The sequence below is a fragment of the Dunckerocampus dactyliophorus genome, chromosome 14 (genome assembly GCF_027744805.1).
Source record: "Dunckerocampus dactyliophorus isolate RoL2022-P2 chromosome 14, RoL_Ddac_1.1, whole genome shotgun sequence".
NCBI classification, from domain to species: domain Eukaryota; kingdom Metazoa; phylum Chordata; class Actinopteri; order Syngnathiformes; family Syngnathidae; genus Dunckerocampus; species Dunckerocampus dactyliophorus.
This window is the reverse complement of record NC_072832.1, coordinates 4,114,317-4,135,358: the sequence shown is the minus strand read 5'-3', so window position 1 is coordinate 4,135,358 and position 21,042 is coordinate 4,114,317. Positions and strand designations below refer to the sequence as shown.

General features: G+C 42.1%; 2 protein-coding genes across 4 annotated transcripts in view; both read left to right on the top strand.

The window, feature by feature from the left end:
- The first annotated feature begins 2,695 nt into the window (after positions 1-2,695).
- znhit2 (zinc finger, HIT-type containing 2) lies at positions 2,696-5,217 on the top strand. Its single transcript, XM_054798809.1, has 2 exons — positions 2,696-3,024; positions 3,183-5,217. Exon 2 carries the CDS (start codon positions 3,224-3,226, stop codon positions 4,856-4,858), a length of 1,635 nt encoding a protein of 544 aa, XP_054654784.1. The 5' UTR covers positions 2,696-3,024; positions 3,183-3,223; the 3' UTR covers positions 4,859-5,217.
- A 429-nt stretch (positions 5,218-5,646) lies between these two features.
- The window catches only part of lrpprc (leucine-rich pentatricopeptide repeat containing), a 68,949-nt gene continuing 53,553 nt past the window's right edge, over positions 5,647-21,042 (top strand). For all 3 annotated transcript variants that reach the window (XM_054799268.1, XM_054799269.1, XM_054799267.1), the window contains exons 1-11: positions 5,647-5,845; positions 6,472-6,674; positions 6,821-6,943; positions 7,031-7,152; positions 7,260-7,318; positions 7,934-8,020; positions 8,107-8,233; positions 8,302-8,446; positions 10,623-10,780; positions 11,702-11,807; positions 11,911-12,018. In XM_054799268.1, coding sequence (XP_054655243.1) covers positions 5,667-5,845; positions 6,472-6,674; positions 6,821-6,943; positions 7,031-7,152; positions 7,260-7,318; positions 7,934-8,020; positions 8,107-8,233; positions 8,302-8,446; positions 10,623-10,780; positions 11,702-11,807; positions 11,911-12,018 — 1,417 coding nt within the window. In that variant the 5' untranslated portion in view covers positions 5,647-5,666. The remainder of the gene's footprint in view (positions 5,846-6,471; positions 6,675-6,820; positions 6,944-7,030; positions 7,153-7,259; positions 7,319-7,933; positions 8,021-8,106; positions 8,234-8,301; positions 8,447-10,622; positions 10,781-11,701; positions 11,808-11,910; positions 12,019-21,042) is intronic.

Genomic DNA, 21,042 nt, shown 5'->3' with positions numbered 1-21,042 from the left:
CAAGGCGCTCCATAGGCAGGAAACATGGTAACTTCTTTATTTGTCTACCAAGTGACCTGCAAAGGTTGTCGATTAAAGGAAAGAGAATGACTTCCTGTGAAGAGGAGGACGAGGATGGAAGGACAAAATAATATGTAAATAATGGATCCAGAGGGGTGAATTATTAAAGAGGTGCATTGATGCTTTTGTGCACAGGGGAGCTAAGCAAGCATTCCAGGATTCATTCATGAAAACACGCCTACTACCAATACACTGATGCTACTATTGTAAATGTTACTTTACCATGCATGCATTGTCAAGGTCACCTGAAAGACACACATTGTACATTGTACCTTAATAACTTGCCGTATTTTCTTACATTGTTGTGACCTCCTGATCGCAATGGTGAAAAGGCTTTCCGTCTTACAAGCTTCTTGCAACCTGCCATTGTTGCCCATTGGAAACCTGATTTGACATTTTTTATCTAATTCTTAACTTTTTTCATCCCATAACCCTCAGAAAAGACATTTAAATTCACTGCCTCACTGCATCCAACCTCGGCAGCGAATGACACGGAAGTCTGATTTTAGCACTTTAGCAATTTTTAAGGCAATTAAACTTTTTCTTACCTGATAAACAGCGTGTTTCAGTTCACAGTAGGTCCCTGCTACTCTTTTCTAATGTTTTTTTTTAACCTGTTCTTCTTTTAACCAGCATATGAGTGAACTGTATGATTGTTGTATGAGTTGTATGCTGTATGAGCCAGCAACACGGCCGAACCCCACACGGGCAGACCACCCAGTGCACAGGAGGCCAAGGCCTCGCCACAATGTACAACATCGTGTCTTGTCAAAGCATCTTCCTGCTGGAAAATGTAAAGTGAATTGATACGCTCTGCAGATAGTGCCAGCAAACCACTTTCTATTTAAGATACCATAATGCTAAATAGTCAGGTATCTACTGTAAATACAGTTTTCAATAAATTGCACAAACTGCGTTTTTTTTCACCCTCTTTCTCTTTTTTCTTCTTTTCGCATTTTGATGCCTGTTGCAATATGGTGACAATCTGCCAGCGCGTGATCTAAATACTTCATCTTAGAAGAGTGATTAAGGACATTACATACTGTCATGTTTAAACCTGGCCTGAGATCCATTTTTTGTGCACTGAACATATGCTCACTGCAGAATCTGTTGTTTTTTCATTGAGAAGAGTTCTCATGAAACCTGGATGAGATTTGTAAGGATTACCACACTGACCTGAATAGAAGACTAAAAATAAATAAATAAATGTGTCTCATTTTGTATTTGGGGATATAGATATTTATACACGCAAACCAGCACGTAGCGCTAAACAACGTCTTGTGTAATATACTTCTTTATTGCAATCGATGAGTTGTTATTTCATTGATATTGAAAAAATTCATTTTGTCTTAAGAATAGTTTTTTTTCCAAAAACGGGTCTTGAAAAAGAGGGGTAGTTTTATATTTAGGGTCGTCTTATATTCAGGTCAGCACAATACTTACTCTACTATCTGCCACTAACTGAGATTGTGTTGTTCCACCAAGATGTGATGTCACAGGACATGTCAGGGTGGGAGAAGAGACACACGAGAAGACAGCAGACTGCTGGCATACAGCAGCCAGGGGCAGCATGGCACACGCCAACCTTCAGACCCCCTTCCGTCATCCCTCCCTCTTCCCCCCACAGGGTATGTTAGGCGGCACGGGGACCCTTTTGCCTGGTGAGGGGTGGACAGCCATGTGACAAGTCCCCACCTGCGTGACCTTTAGCGTGGTTGACTCCCCCGCAGGAGACGATCACCTCAAAGCCAACAGCGCCGTGGGAGATGTGGACGCACTGCAGGGCCAAAAAGACATCTATGAAAATAGACGAATATGCATGAATGCGATAAGTTGGCGCGTATACCTAAATTATACCTAAATGTACACCTAAGTCACTCACACTGTACACAAAACATATGTAGGACATGTGAAATACTGGAATAAAAGATTATGTATAAGAATGAAATGAAACAAGATAGAAAAAAAAGATTTCTCCCTGTTGCTTATTGGGAGCAGGAAATAGATGAAGCAGTAGAACAAATAAGCCAATCTTTTATCCTTCTCCTGAATCAAGACTCTGGTCTTCCAGCCAATAATAAAGAGTAGGAAGACGCAAAGCTTATTTAGTCCTAACCCTCAACCGTTTCACATCAGTTGCAATGCATTTGTTCACCTCATGTATTCCAATGTACTTCTTGCCTATTGTAAGTACTGTATGTAGAAATGCGATAATATAGCCATATAGTGCGATGATAGGCAAGGTTTGTACCTGCTGTAAAGAACTGTACTGCAGACTTAATGATAACAAATTGATAACCGCTGATGAAATAGTTGACAGAGACACAGTTTGATAATGAGCACAGACAATGTACTCACCAGAAATGAAGAGTTAGAAGTCATTGTAAGAGTGGTTAGACATAGCATTGTATGCACACAGTGGTTCAGGCGTCTTCTTCCTTGTACTTAATAAACATCAGCTGCTTGTACTGTTTCTTGAAATCGCTCATTTTAGTGCCTCGTTTGAGTTCCTTACTCAGTCCGTTGCACAACTTGATTCCACATACAGAAATGCTGAGGTTTATAGTGTTGCGTTCGTGCAAATAAGTGTTTTAGCTTTAATTTTTCCTCAAAATCATATTTCTCCTCTTTTGTTGAGAAGAATTGTTTTACGTTTTTTGGGTTATTGTTTGCTTTATGCATAATTTTAGCTGTTTGAAGGTTTACCAGATCAACAAAATTTTAATAATTGTGATTTTATGAATGAAGGGTTTGTTTGTGAATTGTGAAATTTGTGCATACAATTATGCATTTTAAAAGCATGTTTACTACAACGGACTCGCCAATGGTCGTTTTTTTTAAGGGTACAATGTCACTTTAAGATGCCGTCATCGTCAGCCAACATGGCGCCGCACTGACACCACCTTTTACACACACGAAACGCTTCGGCTAATGCTAGTGTGTGTACTACAGATATATAACACTGTAAGTTATTAACACTTAAGTTATTAAGTTGTTAAATGTTTTAAAACGGGTTTACGGATTCCTTCTGATGCACTGGTTCTGTGTTTAGCTGACTTAAAAACACGTCTGGCTTTGCTGTGTAGCATGCTTTGCTAACAACTTTCTTGTTTACATCTCAGGTTTCCGGACAAAATTCCTTCTACCAACATTGAATCCAATCATGAGACGTACACTGCCTCCGTCCGTAAGGAGTCTACTGACAGATATCGGTCCAAAAGACGTATCCGTATGGTCAGATGACACACAGGACGCCCCGTCAGTCAGCAAGGAGGGAATACTGCTTCCAGTAAGAAGGTCTGCTCCTGGACGAGAAGACTTTCTCACCCCTGTTAAGAAGCACGCAGGTGACGGCAAGAACTCAAAGATGGGCGCAGCGTGCATGTTCTGTAACTGCAAACCTGCATGCTACACATGTCCTAGGTGCAACCTGAGCTACTGCGGTGTGGCTTGCTACAGAAGCCCTGCACACTCCTTGTGCTCTGAGGAGTTCTACAAAGAGTCTGTTCTCCAGGAGCTGAAGAACATGGGGAAAACGGAGCATGAGGGGAAGGCGAAAATGCTGCAGATTCTTCTTGAACTAAGACAAAAGGCGCAAATGACAGACGGAGGAATGGAAAGTGTGTTAAGAGAAGCTGGCATGGTGCAGGAAAAAGAGGAGGAGAACATAGAAACTATGGATCTCCTGTCCAGATTAGCTGAGCTTCAGGAGTCAGGGGCAGGGAGTGCAGCAGAGATTGAGGCCATTATGAGAGAACTGGAAGAGCTTGGAGGACAGGAGGGAGGCGAGGAGCCAACAGAAGGTGTGGCTGAGCGTCTATCAGAGCTGGACCTTGACCAGCTCTCCGAAGAGGAGCTGTGGGCGCTTCTTGACAGCCAGGAGAAAGAGAAGTTCATGAGTCTGCTAAAGGGTGGCGCTCTGGGTGGATTGATCCCTATGTGGAGGCCTTGGTGGGAGGAACATGAGGTTGGAAGGAGCGCACTGGTGGAGGTGCTTGAGGAGGAAGTGAACAAGCAGGAGAATAATGATGCATCACCACCAAAGGAGGTTCAGAATCAAGGCAGAAAAATGAAAAATACTAAAGGCAGGGATAGAAAGGAGGCAGCCGCCAACAGAGGACGCTCAGCAGTCTCTAGTGTGCCTTTGGTTTGTGCCAAAATACCCAATCTGACTTCCTTATGTCCAAATCCATCTCCCTTAGTGTGCTATGGTTTAGTCAACGCTCTTTATTGCTACAGTTTCACTTTGCAGCTCTTCAATGGTGATGTCGACTCACTACTATATGAATTTTGTGATTTGATGCTCTCCTTGTCTGAGGCGCTGAGTTCCAGCAGGGTTTTCACCTCCATCCAAGAGGCCGTACGCTGCGGAGAGACTCTCATTTTAGGAGGAGGCTACCTTGACAAAGAAGCGTCCCGTGTCACAGACTGGGCGATGGAAGGCGCTGCCCACATCATGACTGGACGAGATAACAAGGATGCTACAGGTTACACCCTGGCGGCATTGAGTCAGCTCCGCTCTGCACTCTCCAAAGCCAGGGCGGCTCTCTCTAAAGACGGCGAAGAAGGTGCAAGGAGACAGAAATACTTCCTGGCTTCAAAGAAGTGTGAATTTTTCCAAGCCTGGACGCTGGACAATTCTAACCAGACCCGAAGACTGGCTTTAGAGCTGTGGAACGAGCACAGCAGACGAGAGAGAGGCAGGGAGAGTATGGAGAAGACAAAGACACTCGTCGAGCAGAGCTTTAAGAAAGGCAAGAGGAAAGGGAATAGTGAGTTGATCCAAGAATTAAACTGACTGAGGTCCATAATGCTCCAAATAACTCATGAATGTTGAACTGTTGTAATAATCATGTGGTTGAAGCGCTTAACTGTCCAACCATCATTTGACTTGGTTGTATTCTGTGTGATATTCACAGGATATCATGTATTTAACATTTAATGTGATATTTATTCCTGATGGTGTTAATAATGTCAGCTATTTTTGTCAGGATTCAAATTTTATAAGGCTGCTGTTGGTGACTGGTCATGTATTATTTGTTTGCAAACAATTTGTTTTCCTGACACATTGTACCGGTATTATTTTTTCATTTATGTATTCAATAATAGTACACGATCATTGTGTGAAAAAGAATTTTGAACCTGACGCCATGTAATATTGTGTATATAGTTAAGAAATAAAGATAATAAAATTGTTTTTTCTGTATTTTTTTCTTAAGTCAACACAATATTTGCCTACGCATACCTAGTTTAATGTGAAGCTATTAAAAAATAATTTAGACAGTATTCCAATTCTGTAAAGCCTGATGTTGGGTGCCAAAAAAATACACCAGCGTAAAAGGAAAATAATGGTAAATAATGAATAATAGTTTGATATTTCAGAGTGGGCATTTTTTTTTAAATTGCACTCCAGAAAATAAAATATATGGTATTTTCCTCTTATTGTACAATTTTATGAATTTCCATAGTTTCTATTATACATGGTTTATCTGCATTAATTCAAGTCGGAAACTAGTGACCTAACACATACGTCATATGAGAACTCTCGCGGTGCTTGGTCACATGATACGGAAGTCCTCTCGTCATTCACGCCTGCGATAGCAAACATGGCCGCGCTCTTGAGATCAGCCCGGTTACTTAAGTTTTCCCCTTTAGGCTTGCTGCAAATCGCAGGGACCAAAAGAACCGGGCCGCCACTCGATCGTCTGTACAGCGGAACTCTCGGTGTGAGGAGGACGGGAGTTTTGAGCCGGCAGAACCGCCCCAGCGTGGAAAACACCCCCAGGTATCGCGTAACCTGCTAGCTTTTGTAGCCGCCATCCATGCGTTAGCCTGATGCGCAGTTGTCATTGAGGGTCAATGACAGGCAGAAACACGCTTAATGTAGCTATTTAACAGTGTTCAACACTTTAAAATGTAGAGTTGTATGCTGTTCTGCTAAACCGCCATGTCATTAACGTGCGCACGTTTTTTTAATGTAACACAAAAGTGGCTCCATTGAGATAATTTGATTACATCATGTCATTATAACTGATGTTTAACGTTGCATTTTATTAGCAATAATGCGCAACCGTTCTTGAGTCGACTCAACGAAAGCCTGACTTTAATTGCGTGTTGCACACATGCTAAGGTGCATCATCAGGGATAATAATAATAATAATAATACAGAGTATTTCATTTGAATGCATTTATGTTTGTCACATTTAGCATCGTATTATCCATCACAAACTATGCTAATATAAGATGAATGTCAGCTGAAAGTCACTGTATTGTGCTTGTGATGTCCAACTCAAGGTCACAGAGATTTGCACACATTGTTTGGCTCGTTTGCTGCACAACTAAGGGTTCTATGTGTTGATTCAGTAAGTACATTTTTGCTGCAATTGTTGTTGCCTTTCATCCCCACTCCAGTCATGCCTGGCCATACGCGACAGTTTGTGTGCGCCACTTCACCGTCGCCACAGAGAAGAAGGACGAAATCAGCATTGCCGTGCGGTCCAAGCAGGCACAAAACTTTGACTGGGCCTTGTCTAAGCTGGACAGCTCTGTGAGGAGGACGGGTCGCATCACCAAGACCCTGTTGCTGCGCATCTTCCATGATGTCTGCAGGACAGGTATAAACACTGTGAATCTACACCCACTGGTCACTTGATTAAGTACACCAGGCATGTGGTAGAGGCAGAGTTTTTATACACGTCTTGCTCTTGGTATATAGATTGATAATAATCCATAGTCACAACTGATCCTCTGTTATTTGCAGGGTATCCCAGTGGTAACCAGGGCTTGCTGCTGCTGCGTAGCTGTGGCACCCTGCTGCCAGAGATAGGCCTGCAGGAGCGCACCGAGCTGGCTCACCGCATCTGGGAGAGGCTGCAGGAACTTGGTGAGAGGAATGCCGCACTGTGTGGGGCTTGTTGTTGTTGGAAAGCGCTTGCAGCAACAGATTTGTGCTCTTGTTCTGTCCTCCAAGGTGTACAGTATGATGTAAGTCACTACAACGCCTTGCTGAAGGTGTACCTGCAGAATGAGTTCAAGTTCTCGCCCATGGACTTCCTAGCCAAGATGGAGGCCGCCAAGGTCCAGCCAAACAGAGTAAGAGCAAGAAACCACATATTCATCTGCTACAGATATCATGCTCCTATTTTTCACATCTTTTCATGCACCTGATTTCAAATAAATTCAGTCATCTGTCTTCTTAGGTGACCTATCAGAGGCTCATTGCTGCCTACTGCCAAAATGGAGACATAGAAGGCGCCAGGTAAGCAAACTTTTGCTCTACTCATTAACCACCCGCTACTGTATACTAAATTTGACTACAAAAACAATAACTAAACAATAATTTATACAAAACTACAAATGCTGATTGTTTTTCCCGATAGAAACTAATGGAAATAGATATGATCTGTTCCAGAGTCAAACTGTTGCAAGCAGTTTAACAGAGTTCAACATGTTTAACTGTCGTTAACGTTTAAAAATAAGTCAACCACTTAGTCTGCATGACCAAATGTAGTACAGTGTTGCAATGAATCAACGTTGTCACGTTAATAGACTTAACTGTAATGCAAGTGTAAAAATAAGTTATGCACTCAGTATTACTGACCAAAAGTGGTACAATGTCAAGTTTAAACCCAAATATACCCCAAAAGTTCACAAATCTCAAGAGGTTCTAAAAGTATTAAGTGTCTTGATTTTTTTTTTGTGGCCTTTTGATGTTTTTTTGTGACGCAACGACATAAGATGTGATGATAACGCCATGTAGGACATCGAAACATTTTGTTGTTGTTGATGGTTGGTCTGTCATCTTCAGATTGTTTTCTCTCTGCTTCTAGTTTTCCAAACTCAATTTTGACAAAAATAAAATCTTCTTTTTCAGCGCCATTCTGGGGTTCATGAAGAGCAAAGACCTCCCCATCACTGAAGCTGTTTTCAACGCCCTGGTAACAGGCCACGCTCGCTCTGGGTGAGCACCTGAGTGACTGCTTAATGCACACATACTATCACACATATTATAATCCATCCACGTTAAATATAATATTTGTCTTACAGCGACATAGAGAGCGCAAAGAACATCTTGTCTGTCATGCGGGGAGCTGGAATTGACCCCGGTCCTGACACTTATGTATCCCTGCTGAATGGCTACGCTGAGAGGGGAGACTTGGATAGTCTGAAGAAGGTGTGTGTTCATTAAGTTCACATATCCCCTGAAACATTTACGTCGTTAATGATGTATCTCCACATCAGACTCTTGAGGATGCTGAGAGTGCAGACTTCAGTCTGGTGGACCGAGACATCATGCAGGTGATCTTCACACTGGCCAAGGCTGGACACCAGCAGCATGTCCCTGAAATGATGGAGCACTTGAGGCAGGACAGGGGCTACATCCCAGGTGCACACGCATTCAACAGCATCTGACTAGAATAGGATAAAAAAATGCTTATTTAGTAGGGGTGTACTGAACCGTAGTCACGGTTTGGTATGTACCTCTGTTTTAGGGACAGTTTGGATTTTTTGACATGAAGTTGTATGACATCCCCATCAGCATTGTAGTGCATGGGCGGTGACTTTTCCCCCACCACAAGCCAAGTTCTGGTCGGTTTTCTTGTTGAGGAAAGTTGTTCCGGCTAGTTGGTGGGGTAGCTAAATAAACGAAAGTGTTCTGTTTCTCAAAACAATATGCATTTAAAAGAGAAATACATTTGCATCACAAAACCATTTTCCATGAAAATGGTAGACAGACTCACAAACGGTCTGTTATTTTCTCTGCTTTCGTGTCACCGCGCGCTGCCGCTTGTGTATGTGTTTCACAATGTTTACATGCGTGGATGACGCCTGCTGCGACACGAGAGTTTGTGAGCTACCACGGTACCGTGATATACTGTGGAGCCTGAGTAGTATTGTCTCTAAATAATTTTTTTTTTTTTTTAAATTGCGGATTTGTATCAACAAAGATATGTCTGAATCGCCCTTTCTATTCCATTGTTTTCCTGTCACGGACATTGCGATCTGACAACTTTGGCTTCAATAATAATACGTCATCATAGTAATACATCAAAATTGAATAGGTCCAGTCCTGTGTGCATTTTTATCGCTCCTTCTCTGTTGTGTTAAAAAGCCGCATGGCGTGGGGGAGGAATGATCTTCTCAGTCTTTCAGTGGAGCGGGGCAGTGATAGTAATCAGCCACTGAAACTGCTCTTCTGTCGGGAGATGTACAGAATCATTTGGAAATCAGTCAAAATAACATAGAAAATGGATTATTGTAGAGGTATAGTTTACTCACAGCTACAGCTTCAGCTTGGACTTGCTATCCCTCCTCTCTCTTTCTGCTCGTTCTAACTCCATCTGATGAAGTTCGGCACTAGTGTATTCCTGGTCATGTAGGTATCCCTTTGGCTTTGTTCTAAAAGGAATGTCCCCATGACTTGTTTTATAGTCAGACATGTTTGCGTTCACTATCCCAGCAGTAAACACTGTGAAACAGGTTGAGGAAGTATTGTTCAACACCGTTGATGCACTATACTGCTGATGGGGATGTCATACAACTTCATGTCAAAAAATCCAAACTATCCCTTTTGACAGCTCAGTTCATTTTGTCTGCAATAAGGGAACATAATGCAAAACTCTGCCGAGCTTTTGTGTAAACAGCTTTAATGATTTTTAAAATGAAACATAAAAGACTGCAAATTCCTAGCAGGTTATTCTGCGGTAAATAAAATTCTCCAAAAAAAAAAAAAAATACAGTGGATACCCGACTATTCGATTTGGTATTGACTACCTTGCATATGCATGGATTTTTTTTTTTGCAACAAAAAGTTTTTTTTTTTTTTTTGCTGGAAATCACACAAATTTGTGCTTTTTCTCTCTGGGGGAAAAAAAGGAAGGCGCCTAGCTTTTTTTTAATGCCGAAAACATCTCATTCACCTTAAGTTGTTAATAATTCATAAGTAAGGATAAAGCATATGAAATCCCTAGTGGTGTAATTGTACACGCTTCTGCCTTTCATGGCAGAGGGCAATGGTTTCCAATCCCGGCTAGGGTTGCGTTGGGAAGGACGTTAAACAAAGCCAAAACCATTCATGCGATTGACTTGCTGTGGCAACCCTAACCAGGGAAAAAATATAAAGCATAGCATTTGCATAATAATAATAATAATAATAGTAATAATAATAGTACAGCATACATGTACCTACCAAGGAAAGTGTAAGGTGACAAAAGTGCAAAGCTGGACTTCTTGCTTTAGATTTGTGATAATTCAGCCTCAAAAGTTATAGCGAGGTGAACACAAGTTAATATAGGATTGTAAGCTGTTAGTGGAATTACAACAGGCAGGCATCGTGGATGATGTAGATGCAGCATTGGAGGTACGCATGCATCATCTCGTGCTGCTTGCCGGGAAAGAAGGCCTGCGGAGCAACTGACCACCACGTACTGCCATTAGCCGCTTTAGATGTAGGTGGAGGCGGAGCTACAGGAGATGGAAGGGTGGTTGTCGCGGTGGCCTAACCTATGTCAGCTGCACGTCTTCCAAGGGTGATTTCAGTTTATTTGTTGTTCCTTTTGCAGACGCGATGAACTTGTGTCTGAGCCTCGTGACTCAGGGTCTTGACGAAACGGCTTTCACCATCCTGAAAACCTTTTCCACGGTGCAGTCGGACGACTACTACGGTGACTCGGACAACCTGGGAAGCTTCTTCCTGAGACACTGTGTCAACATGGACATGGTACTTCACATGGGGTGGAGTGGGGTTCATGGTCAGATCTGCTCAGAAGGTTGTTTTAATTAATTGTTGGGGTTTTATTTACTTGTGCATAAATTCCTACACAGAATGGATACCGATACCGCCGTATCGGTATCCATTTATTTAAAACATTATTTTTTTTACAATTATACACACATAATCATGACACTCCTATCATACTCGTATACAAACATATTTTCCCAAAAACTTACTACAAATATTATTTTTTATATTTTATAATTTTCTAATAATTATTTGCCATGTTTATGCAGTGTTAGAAGCCCAGATTTGTACCAAATTGCTCAGCATAAGCGAAATTTTAATGAGGACAAAAACAATGTAAAACACTGTGTAAAAAAACCAAACAACTACCGTAATACAAACTATAGGTAGTAGGTAAGTGTGTTGTTTAAAGCAGGGGTTTCCAAATGTTTTCAATGGGGGGACGCAAACTGAAAAATCAAAGGATGCCAGGACCATTTTGATTGTTTTTTTATTTTATGTAAATCGTCTACAACCACTCCAATGTAGAGTAGATATGATAACAAGTTTTATATATATATAGGTGATATAGTGTATTATTATTATTATTATTATTATTATTAGTGCTATTAGTATTAACTTTTTTTGTTACATTACGCCCCTTTGTGTTTTTTGGCGGGGTTATATATGTTTTTCTTAGTTTTAGTTTTCATCACAGGATTAATAAAGTATATCTATTTTTTAATTGTATTTTAAAAATGCATTGTGGCCCTTTTGAAAATAAATATTAAAATAAATCTGGATCAGGATTAAACTGGTTGCGGTTTATATGTGTCAGGGTTCAGAAGTCTGCATTCTCTGAATATTCTCTTGTTGCTTGCCGTCTCGTTACTTATTTTGCCTTCGTTTTGTGCATCACAGCCACTGGAAAAGATCGGTCGCTACTGCACAGAGCTGCAGGACTCCAATATGCACGCGTCGCCGCTCAGCTTTGTCCTGTTGTGCGCGCTGGAGGCCAAGAAGACGGGTACGCCTCGTGCGCGGCATAGTTTGATGAAAAATGTTTCGTAGCACCAGCCGTAAGACTGATTTGATTTTTTATTTTTGTTGCTGTGATTTTCTTTGTGTAGATATGTCTTTTGAGGTGATGAAGATGATGCAGGAGCAGAATTTACCCATCAGACCTCACTACTTCTGGCCCCTGCTGAGTCAGCATGTGAAGGACAACAACACGGCTGGTATACACACACACACACACACACACACACACACACGTGCATATGTCAACCTTTTGTACTGAATCTCATTGTGTAAATGTACCTAATGTTGTGACCAGTGAGTTTAAATATCATGCTGTATTGAAAAGCTATCATTTGCGCTTTTAAGAGTTGAGTTGTCGTGCGGAGGTTGTAGTTTGGCAGCCTGCCTACCAGCTGTTGGTACGTCCCATCGCACCGTGCATGATATTTTCCCTTCATGTGTTATTTTTTGAAAGGGGGGAAGGGGAGATTATGACCTCAGCTACTATTTTGTGAGCAGAAAGAGCTTTTAAAAGAGTGCTCCTCCTCAAATATTAATGTCCACGCGACCCAACTGGGACAGATTTCAATGGACCAGGTCAGCCAAGGGCAAAGCGGTTTGATCCCTTCCACCCCTCCCTTGCCCCTGCGTGAGAGTATTTTGAGCGAAAGGAGATGAAACAAACACGCACAAACCTCTCTGGGCGAATAGATTTTTGGCAAACTTTTAGAGGTGATCCCAACTTCCTGCACGCACACACACACACACACACACACACACACACACGCACACGCACACGCACACTCCAAAAAATACACTCTGACTTTCAGGAAATGCTCTCAGACATGAATGGCAAATCTTTGAAATCCAGTCATCTGATATTACTACAAGGGCACCCTTAATAGCACCCAGCATCCTAGACATAGGGAAGCAGATGCAGTACTGTAGTACTGTATGTACTACATCCATCAATGGATACATAGTATGTGTTTGTTAAACATAATCATGGCAGTGGGGGTTTCCAACCACAATACTTTGTTTGCTTCCAACTCAAAACCTACCTTACCTTTAATGCACCAATCATTGCAGGTTTATTTACCTAAAGCAGGTGATGATTGGGGAGAGGTTATGAAAAAGGAAAAGGAAAGCACAACTTGAATTTTTTTTTTATTTTTAGTACTGTAATGTATAATGTAGAAGACACACCCACTAAATTTAGAGAGAACAACATAATTGTACATGTCCTCACCAGGCTTTAAACTGCATATGCACACGTCATAGAATGACATGTTGTGATGCGCAGGAGTCAGTATTTGACAGGAGCCAATCATGAGCTATGAGAAAACTAACAGCGATCTTATCAACCCACCGGAAATAGCAGGAGGTCATTACTCAATATTACAGTCTGACTCATGGTGTCATCCCAGATAGAAGGCTACAATCATCACACAGCAACTTAACACTCAAAAGGTAGCTAACAAATATATAAGACAAGTACCAATACGGGTTTAAAATAAAAAAAACAAAACAGGTATTTTAACTTCCCATAATGCATTATTCCCAGAACAGCAGTTCATTGGCCAATGGCTGCCATGGCCACCAGAGGGAGCTCATGAGTTCCAAAGTGCTGTTTTTTTTTTTTTTTGTGAAGAACGTAGTTTGGTGACCATGAAGGAGTAAGATCCCACCATGCATGGAGGACGTGCAAAATATCTGACCGTGCGTAGGCTGCACTAATTGCATATGTGGGGTGCACATGTGGCGCACGACACACAAAGGAATCCGCAAGTGCAGCGTATGAAAAAATTAACATTTTGGCCAAACCTGACACGAGCAAAGTGGATGAAAGACACACACATTGGCCATACGGACGACGCATGATTACGTACAAAGTGCATAAGTTTGTCTTGCAACCTGAAAAGAACGTAAGCACCCATAGTTTGTTTGACACGACAAAGAATCTCTGTGGCCGGCTTGCAGCTACTCTACGGCTTGAAAATCAGCACGTCGCTGGCACGCCCTCTGCGTTATTTGCGTACCGTACGACCGGTTGGGACCTAGGCTTGTAAGTCGACATCAACATACATGGTCCACCGCTTTTGTCAACATAATCGTCCCTTTCTTCTTATGTCTCTGGTGAAAGTTACACCTAAATGTGCAAAACAATGGCTAGTTTCGGTTATGTTAGCACGAGTCAGCCAATTGGAGGGATTTGAAACCGGTTCCACTACAACTACATCAGAAGGTTGCCTACAGCCGCAGCTGGTAATGCTAATGTTTTTTGACGCGGTGCTAATTAGATATCCCCACAGTTATTTGCTTTTCTGGAAGCCTCTGTGGTTAATCAAGGTTAATTGATGCTGTGTCATGCCGGAAAACCCTCCAATGTGACTGAATTACAACAATTCTGCGAAGATGAGTAGGCCAAAATTCCTCCACAGCGCTGTAAGAGACTCAATGCAAGTGATCACAGATGCTTGATTGCAGTTGTGGCTGCTAAGGGTCCCAACCCAGTTATTCTCTTTTTTCACACAGGGCCATGTAGGTTTGGATTCCCCCCCCCCCCATGATAAAAAGTTACATTTAAAAACTGCATTTTGTGTTCAGTTGTGTTCTCACTGACTAACATTTAAATTTGTTTGATCTGAAACATTTAAGCGTGACAAACATGCAAAAAATAAGAAACACTTTTTCACACCAAAAGTGGGGCTAGGAGAAGGAGATCCGTCCGAATGGTTTCAGTGACAGATAGCTGATATTTGGAGACTTGTCAGAATTCACAACTCGTTAGCGAATGAGCTGTCAAATGTGTCTTCGGCGGCGGCTTGGCTTTTAAGTGCTTTATTTATGCCAAACGCCCGCTCTCCTCTCTTTGGGGTTTTTTACAGCTATTAATAAATGATGCATTTTGCCCCTGTCAGTTAATTGACATCATTTGAGCTGGCAGGGAGGAGGAAGCGCTGTATCCGGTGCGGCGGTGGGAGAGCTGCAGGTTGACTCCTCTTGCGCGCCTTCGAGACGGCTTCTCAGTTTGAGCGGTGAGATGCTTTAGCGCCTGACTTGGCAGCTTGGAAAGCATGGGGCGGGGGACTTTAAAGCGCACATAAACACAGTCTGTCCTTACCGCACATTCGCTAAGACGCAGAAACACAGGCCGCGTCCATTTAGTCATCGCAGTGTAAAACGGAAGGAGGGAAAGTGGAGAAAGTTCTCTTTGATTGGCCTTAACCCTCATGAATGATGCAGCCTCTTCCCCTCCATTCGCTCTCACACACTCCCTGGCTGCAGGAGGTGTGTGTGTGTGTGTGTGTGTGTGTGTGTGTGTGTGTGTGTGTGTGTGTGGACGTGGACGGAGAGGGAGAGTGGCCTCACAGAGGAGGGAGGTGGTGCAGGTGATGTGACTGATGCGGAGTGACTTGATTTCATGTAAATGCAAGCGCTCTGAGGGAATTCACTTTGGATTACTCGCCCCACTGTGCACAGCCTATGAAATATTAAGCGCCGTGTCACTTTTTGTCCACAGGTGTCACTAGCGGGCAGAGAGGCCGGAGCTACGGAATTGGAAAAGGGAGTGCAAAAGAGGAAAGGAGGGGGGAGGGGCGGTGCATTTTGATGAGGTGTGGATTTGGTGTGTTTTAGCGATAGCATATGCTGGGCCGCGCTTGCCCACCTGCCGCCAGCTAGTCGCCGCTTGTCAGTACTGGCGACGTAGCGCACTTTTATCACTTGTGACACGGTGCAGCAGGAGAACGAGGGCAGGGAGGTATGGGGGGGAGTTAGGTTACTGCACTACTTGTGTGGTTTATGCCGTTTCTACCTGCCTGTCTTCTCCTGCCATATTCATTCTTATACGACCTCACCTTGAACCCACCTGTCCTGTCCATCGGAGGGTGTACTCACACGAGGCTCTATTGGGCTCTATTTCCCCCCACTCTGCTGGCCCCCACTGGCATGGCCTCACACTGAGGCTGTGCCTCAAATGGAAAACGTCCATCAGGACGCTTCAATAAGTACACTGTGCTGAGTGTGTGAATTTTGACAGTGTAGTGCTGTCCCAAATCGATTACTGTCGTTGTGCACTTACCGAAAATGACGATTGCAGCGTTTACACTGTGCTTCTTCTGTCCTTTTTAATGGTGAATTGCAACCACACGATAAAATATGTGCTTACTATTTTCCCGTGCTTCTCAATTTTACAATCATTACAAATGTATTTACCTTTTCTTGCTTGCGCATAGGTCTGGTAGTCCCTCCCCTTCCACTACTTAGCCAAGATATGTTGCATACTGCCACACTTCTCAGCGTGAATGCACTTACACACTCAAGAGTGCAACTACAGAAGTGAGCATTTCCTGACTTTTCTTGGATTATTTTCCAGTCTTATTCCATGTCATTTTGATTATTTATACTGTGCAAGGTGGTGTCTGTCATGAATTATTTGGGAGCATTCGCGTTAATTAAATGACATGTCTTCATTACGCACACAAAGTAGTGGCGGGTCAACGAGCGTGTTATAGGTTTTGACTTTTGGATCATATTGAGTCCTCGTGTCAGTCACCATGAATAACCTGCAATTAGCGATCACATTACATGACTGGGCTACATTGTGTTCATGGAATTGTGCCGTGCTCGGGCCCATTTCTTCCAGTCATGCCAAAGGAGCAGCAGTGTGCCTTGTGTGATTTTAGGTGTGAAGTGGGCCCAGGTATGGTATGATTGGCCTAGTTTCAGTAAGCCCTAATAAATCTTGTTTCTGCCATGCGCTTTAGTAGTCCAGCAGAAGGAACGTATGGGCCACACTCAAAACAAAGAACAATGATGGAGGACGAGCAAAAGCAGGCTTATTGCGGAATCTTTTGTTACGCCACTCTATTGAGGATGCAGTGTCAGATGGTGCGATGGCGTCGGCAGAGTTGCGGGAGGCTGTGGGGGTTAAAAGGAGGAGAAGTGACAGGTACTCATGTCCAAGGACGGCATGGAGACGACAGCTACCGGTTGGCTCCTCTCTTTGCTGCGCTTCTCTCATCCTTGACAGTTAACCTACAGACATGAGTATGACGATGATATCTTATGACCGCTGCCATCCTTTACTCACTACTTTTGATACTTCTCGCCCGGATTTATGTCAGCCTTCACGCTAACCAACCTGGAGAGGGCCTTCCCCTCCCCCTCACCCTTAACTTGCGTCCAACACCATGCACCAACATAGCAGTTGTTTAGACAAGGCACAAAGCTCACTCGGATGAGATGCCGCATGATATTGCGGTTTAATGTTGTGTCGTCATAATCTACGTTTGTATCAGCAATTGCCCCATTTCTCCTCGTCTTGTCATAACTAACTGAGGTCTGAGATTGTCATTGATGGTCTGCAGAAAACACTTAAACACTTAATATTAACTGTAGGGTGAAGAATATGCTCCAAGATGTAGAAATTGATGTTGCAAACATGCTTGCAAAAAATTATCTTTCTTTTTTTTGTTGTAAATAATACATGAACGTTATTGTCGACAATCCAAATTAAGCAAAAAGTAAGCGTCTGTGATGGTATGCATTTTGGTGCAGATGTAAATTTGCATTGTCTGATGGCTTCCCAAACTTTTCACAGTCTCATACCCCTTCAGACATTTCACCTGAAGCCATGTACTCCCTACTCCGGCAAGCTTAAAAAAAAAACAACCCTTTTTTTTATTTTTAATTAACTTGAAATACAGAGCATGAATAATTTAATTGGTTGATTCATTTAATTAATTCCGGTTGAAATAATTGTGTTTTATGTGGTCAAATTTGGATAAAGTTTCGCATGAGCACTGATAAATAGATAAGTAGTCATCCTACACGTCTATTACCCCAGTCTGATGTTGGGATCCTTCGGTTTGAATGGGTTGAATTTGAGCTTCACTTTTTTTGTCCACTCAAAATCACTACAAATAAAGTCTTCATATTCATTTTACACCAAAATGAAGGGGAAAGTTAAACAAAGATCATAAAGCAGTATCGAGTACAAGTAAGTACAAAAATACATACAACAGTTATAAAGCCTCATTTTCGGGGGAATTCCCACTCTCTCATTCAGACACACACACTGACAAGTGTTCATCACAGTGCAGTGCGGGGATTGGAACACCAATATAAATGAAATGTTCAAGGTTAAACACTCTTAAGGCACAACATAATCATCAAAAGTACTTACCGTATTTGTTCGTGTAATGCACACAGAACAATGAACAACTTCATGCTATGTCTCTTCCTGCTTTTTGCTCTGTGCTGTGCAGGCGCTGTGAAGTGTTCAGGCGCACTCACAATTAGGCACTAATTGCTTTACATTTTTATTCACGTAACCCCCATGACAATTGCCTTACCCCTGGGGGTACGTGGGTACCCTTCTTGTCTTTAATTGCAACTCCCTGTCATCTGATTTATGGAGGGTCTCCTGGTGTTTAGCAATGTAGCAATACAGTTATGTGAAAATATTAGGGCGTCCCATGTTATAACTCTTCTACTCCTGAATTACTGGACCAAAAAAAAAACCATGCCCCCTACTGTGCTATTATTTTTCTGACAAATACACCACATGGCTATTAAACCCCAACGTTTGGCCACATAATAAGTCATACTGACTTTACATTTCTCACACAGCTCAATGCACTGTACTAAATAACCCACTGTAACATGAGGGCAGGGGTGTCCGAACTTATTGCAGCGAGGACCACACACCTAAAAAATGAAAGGATGCAGGTGCCACTTTGATATTTTGTAAGGCAGCACATGTAGGTATGCTAAGAAGTTAGATATATTTCAAGAAGAAAACTGCATCTCAGCTTTGTGACATAGGTGAAAAAGCGTATTAATATGAACTTCGCTTTTGTTGTTTTTTCAGCTTTGCTGTTTGTTTTTTTTTTAATGTTGTAAATATTCTTAATAATCTTTGTAAATTTTCTTTTCATAATATTTTGACCTTGTTCCCACAATGTAATTACTTTTTCCCCAACCTAATTTTCCAGTAATTACAACTTTTTTTGGTTTGTCTGTTTGTCATAATATTATAGCTTTTAAACAATAACTAAGATTACAAGTGTACTCTTGTGACTTTTTTGTCATGGGAATACAACTTTTTTTCTCTTAATATTCAGACTTTATTCCGATAAAATCACAGCTGTTTTATCCATTTCTGCAGTTTTTTTTAAATTTTCCAACTATTTCAACTTTTTCCTCAAAATGTTCTTCTTGTAATTATGACTTACCATAATATTTTGACTTTATTCTCGTAATATTGTTTACTCACATTAATACATTATTGACATGATTTACTTTATTTGTTGCTTTGTTTTCTCATATTACGACTTCAAAAAAGTCTTTCTTTAATATTTCAACTTTATGCTACTAAAATGATGTTATATTTCCTCATGGCAGTAGGACGTTATTCTCGCAAAATTATGGCTTTTTCTTGTAATTTTTTTCCTCATAATATTTTGACTTTACTCTTGTAAAATTACCACAGATTTTTCAATTTTTGCTGTTTTTTTATTATACTTTTAGAATGTGCCCCAAAAAAACATCCGTGGGCCCCAAATGGCCCTCGGGCCGCACTTTGACCACCCTTGCTTTAGGGCACTTCATCAAAACACTATGAAATTTGGTAGATATCTTTATGGGGCTGACAAACGTGTGTGTGTGTGTGTAAAATGCGAGCATGATTGGATGGAAAACAAGACCGCCATCAAGCAAAACGACTTTGCATGGGCACGGGCGGGGCTTGGCATTTGTCTAATAAATATAAAACTTTAACAATATGTGCATTACATGTATGCTAACATGTCTTCCAAAACATTTTGACCACAACTCATCGGGGCACCACGAATGTAATTTTTTCACATTACCCTATACAGTGCATACACACACTGACTCTAACAATATGATGAAATGATACAATGATATAATCTTATTTGGAATCAACAAATATACGTAGTTACATTGAAGGTGCTTGAATTAGTAGTGGTCTGTATTTATTCATAACGCATTTATGCTTTTATACTTTACTTTTTAACTTATATGGATGGTCTCTTAAGTTGTGAGGATTGCATGGGTTTCATGACTCTTGCTCCCCCCAACCCCCCATCCTGGTCTCTATTCACTTGTTTTCCGTTTGTCTGCCACAGTGAAATTGAGTATGGATTATTCAACAGGAACCGATGCGCTCCTGCTCCTCTTTCATAAAAAAGAAAAAAGCAGCGGGAAAGCGATTAAGTGGAGGGGATAAGAATGGATGAGCCGCCGGACTGAATGGACGGATAGTCCATTGAGAAGGAGGAGGAAGATTGTCTGTTTGCTTTTATTCTTGAAAAAAGGGGCTAAGATGGATAGTGAGAGGGTGGCAGATGAATGAGAGATGTGGGCCGAGGGGGATAAATGGATGGTGCGGTTCAGGTAGCCATACCTGCCTTTAACGCTGCCGCAAGGTTTTAATGGCATATAAAAGCCTGGGACTCATCTTTTATTTAGCTAAAGAGCGAGACTGCCAGGTGAGCACATACATCCCAGGAGGATGCAGAAACAGAGCTCTAGATATGTGAGAGTGTGGGTTATGAAACCTGAGTGGAGAGCATAAATACACACACAGTATGTTGAGGTGTGCAAACTCAAGCACTTTTAGGTAGTTTGCAGAGGGCGGTATGTGGCGGATACGGCCGTATAGATGCGCTGATATTTCTGTCACAAAAGTGCCTTCAACCACGTGACATGGACATGCGTTCGTTTTGACTCGCATAGGCAAGCTGGTGGACACATGCAAAGTGCTGCTATTGCTGCCTCCCCCATATATGCGCACACACACTTGGGGGCATATGTGTATGTGTATGTGTGTGTGAGTGGCTGTTCCATATGCATGTGGCTGTTTGGGCCTTACTGCCCTGGGGCAGAACCTCAGGGCTCTGCTGGAGAGCAGGGTGATGGTTGCAAGAGTCCACTTCAGGCCAAGTGCTTGTCTATGTACACGTTATTCCACCAATCCAACAAGGTAGAGCGGCTTGGCCTCCATAAGCATTTAGTTGGAATAAAACTGCACGGCTAAGAGGGAGTGTGTGTGTGTGTGTCAGGTCATTGCCTGCACCCAAAGCCTAAGTAGCTCCAGGCTTGCACTTGAGTGTGTGTGTTAAAGTGTCAAAACCTCTTGGAGCCAGAGAATGAGCTTGTTTCTGTCAAACCTCTGACGGCTTGGTGAAAAGCAAAATATCAAAAGAAAATGC